This window comes from Galeopterus variegatus, unplaced genomic scaffold, assembly GCF_000696425.1.
Source record: "Galeopterus variegatus unplaced genomic scaffold, G_variegatus-3.0.2 Scaffold13066, whole genome shotgun sequence".
NCBI lineage: Eukaryota > Metazoa > Chordata > Mammalia > Dermoptera > Cynocephalidae > Galeopterus > Galeopterus variegatus.
The window spans coordinates 31,709-33,890 of NW_007739177.1; the positions used below are offsets into that span (position 1 = coordinate 31,709).

Consider the following 2,182-nt stretch of genomic DNA (forward strand, 5'->3'; position numbering starts at 1 on the left):
AAAGTCAACGAACATTTGTAGAGTGCAAAATACTATATCACCTACCAATATGGCATCCCTTATGAAGAAAATAGGGGTGTTATTTCCAACAAGATCCCAGTTACCATCTTCTGTGTAAAATTTTACTGCAAACCCACGAGGGTCACGAACGGTGTCAGCTGAGCCCGATTCTCCAGCTAAAATATTCAAATAGGAAAATGAAGGATAAGCCATAGTACTTTGCATCCAAGAAAGCTAAAGTCATAAAGAAACATTAAGATCTATCTTCTCCAATCCATTCCCTGGAAGTAAATTAGGTATATAAGTACCTGCATTATTACTTTTACCACCCACTAGCTAATTAGGTCTACAAATCAAACAAAAGAATTAATTGAGAGTATATGTAACAACAACTGAGAAGATTATCCATTTCACATAATAAGTAACTTTGTTCAAATAGGCCATTAGAATTNAACTGAGAAGATTATCCATTTCACATAATAAGTAACTTTGTTCAAATAGGCCATTAGAATTTAAATTAAAATGGGGGGAGGGAATAATTATGAAGATTAAGGTAGCGAACAAAGAGACTGAGTTGTCAAAATCACAAGGTTAATATTTTAAAAATGAGTTAAAGTAGAGGTTATTATTCTTAATCTAATTTGTTTTTGCATTCCAAAATATTTTTAAAATGCACAGACTGATAGGGAAACAGAATTAATCATGCATTATGTTGTGCTGAGATGTAATATGACAGATCTAATACTAGCTCTGTAACATGAGAAAAATCACTTAACTTCTCTGAAATGGAAATAATCTACCTTGCAAAATATATCAACAGAGTACAGATGATGTCTGTAAAAATACTTAACCATGGTTGGCACAGAGTTAATTCTCAGCAAAGGGCAACTGTTACTGTGGTAACAGAAAAAGATCCCCACTCTGTGCTTCCACTGGAAGAAAGTTCTTTCCAAATGTCACAGAATTGCAGAGGTAGCCTCTGCATAAGTGTGATTTCTTAAGACCTCAACAAACTGAAATATAAGTAACTTCCTACTTGTCCCCAAATATTTTTTCTACTGTAAAACCCAGCTACAATTTGGAGAAGTGCTTGTGTCCTATTTTCTGACATGTTTTTCTCAAAATTAAGTTATAAATGCCCCAAATAAGGTATAGACTGAGTGAAGCAATACCAGCCATGCCTATAGACTGACTTACCAACAGTGGAGAATCGAACTGCAATGGGAGTCCTCTTTCCAATATTCTCAAACACCTTCGCCTTGCAGTATTTGGTAATGTCATGTGTGACCTCAAAGTACCCAAAGGCTCCTGTTGAGAAAGACAGAGAAGTTCTCATCATAAGACTATCAGTCAGACCATCAGGCTCTCAACAGGCATCTCTGTGCAGTTTAGCAACAGCCCTCTGGGAGTTTCCAACGTGGGGAAGAGAAAATGCCCAAACCCAAAAGAATGAGGGTAACAAGCAAAGCCCTACTTTCTTCACTGCTAAACTGAGTGCTGCACAGCTGGAGCCAAGAGGAGGAGCTGAGTGGGGCTGAAAGTAGTCAGTCAAAGTGAACCCAAGGACACAGGGCCTCAGAGGGCCTTGAAGTACAGGTAGGGCCAGAAGAGAAAGAAATAAAAGGGAGGAGAGGAGAAGAAAATACAGAGGAAGAACAGCTTCAGCACTTAGCAAAAACGCCACAAGGCCTAACAAACTGAACAGCACACCAGGCCATGACGGCAAAGGCACACGAAAAAACAGCTGCAGGAGATGGAAAAGATCTTACTTAGGAAGACGCGATGAAGAAATGAGAAAGTCCTAACTAGAAGTCCAAATCAGCAAGCTAAAAGAAAACTTTCTCTTCCTTTCTACTTTCTATGTAGCTCCTTTTCTTTTCTTTTTTCTTTTTAAAGAAGACCGGTAAGGGGATCTTAACCCTTGACTCAGTGTTGTCAGCACCACGCTCTCCCAAGTGAGCTAACCAGCCATCCCTATATAGGGATCCAAACCCATGGCCTTGGTGTTATCAGCACTGCACTCTCCCAAGTGAGCCACGGGCTGGCCCTGGAGCTCCTTTTCTTACTGAGTTTTTATCTCCCTTTTTAACACCACCCCTATCTTTTGTTGCTGTTATAAAGGCAGTAGAAAAGTTTTACAGAAGTTTTGGACAAAAGGAAAGGAAAAATCACCACAAACCCA

At 39.2% G+C, this 2,182-nt stretch overlaps 1 protein-coding gene across 1 annotated transcript in view; it reads right to left on the reverse strand.

The window, feature by feature from the left end:
* Nucleotides 1-2,182, reverse strand: part of CAT (catalase) — a 27,880-nt gene that overhangs the window by 24,235 nt on the left and 1,463 nt on the right. Inside the window, exons 2-3 of the mRNA XM_008563275.1 lie at nt 1,198-1,308; nt 46-176 (exon numbers count right to left, since the gene is read on the reverse strand). Of these exons, the coding sequence (XP_008561497.1) occupies nt 46-176; nt 1,198-1,308 (242 nt within the window). The remainder of the gene's footprint in view (nt 1-45; nt 177-1,197; nt 1,309-2,182) is intronic.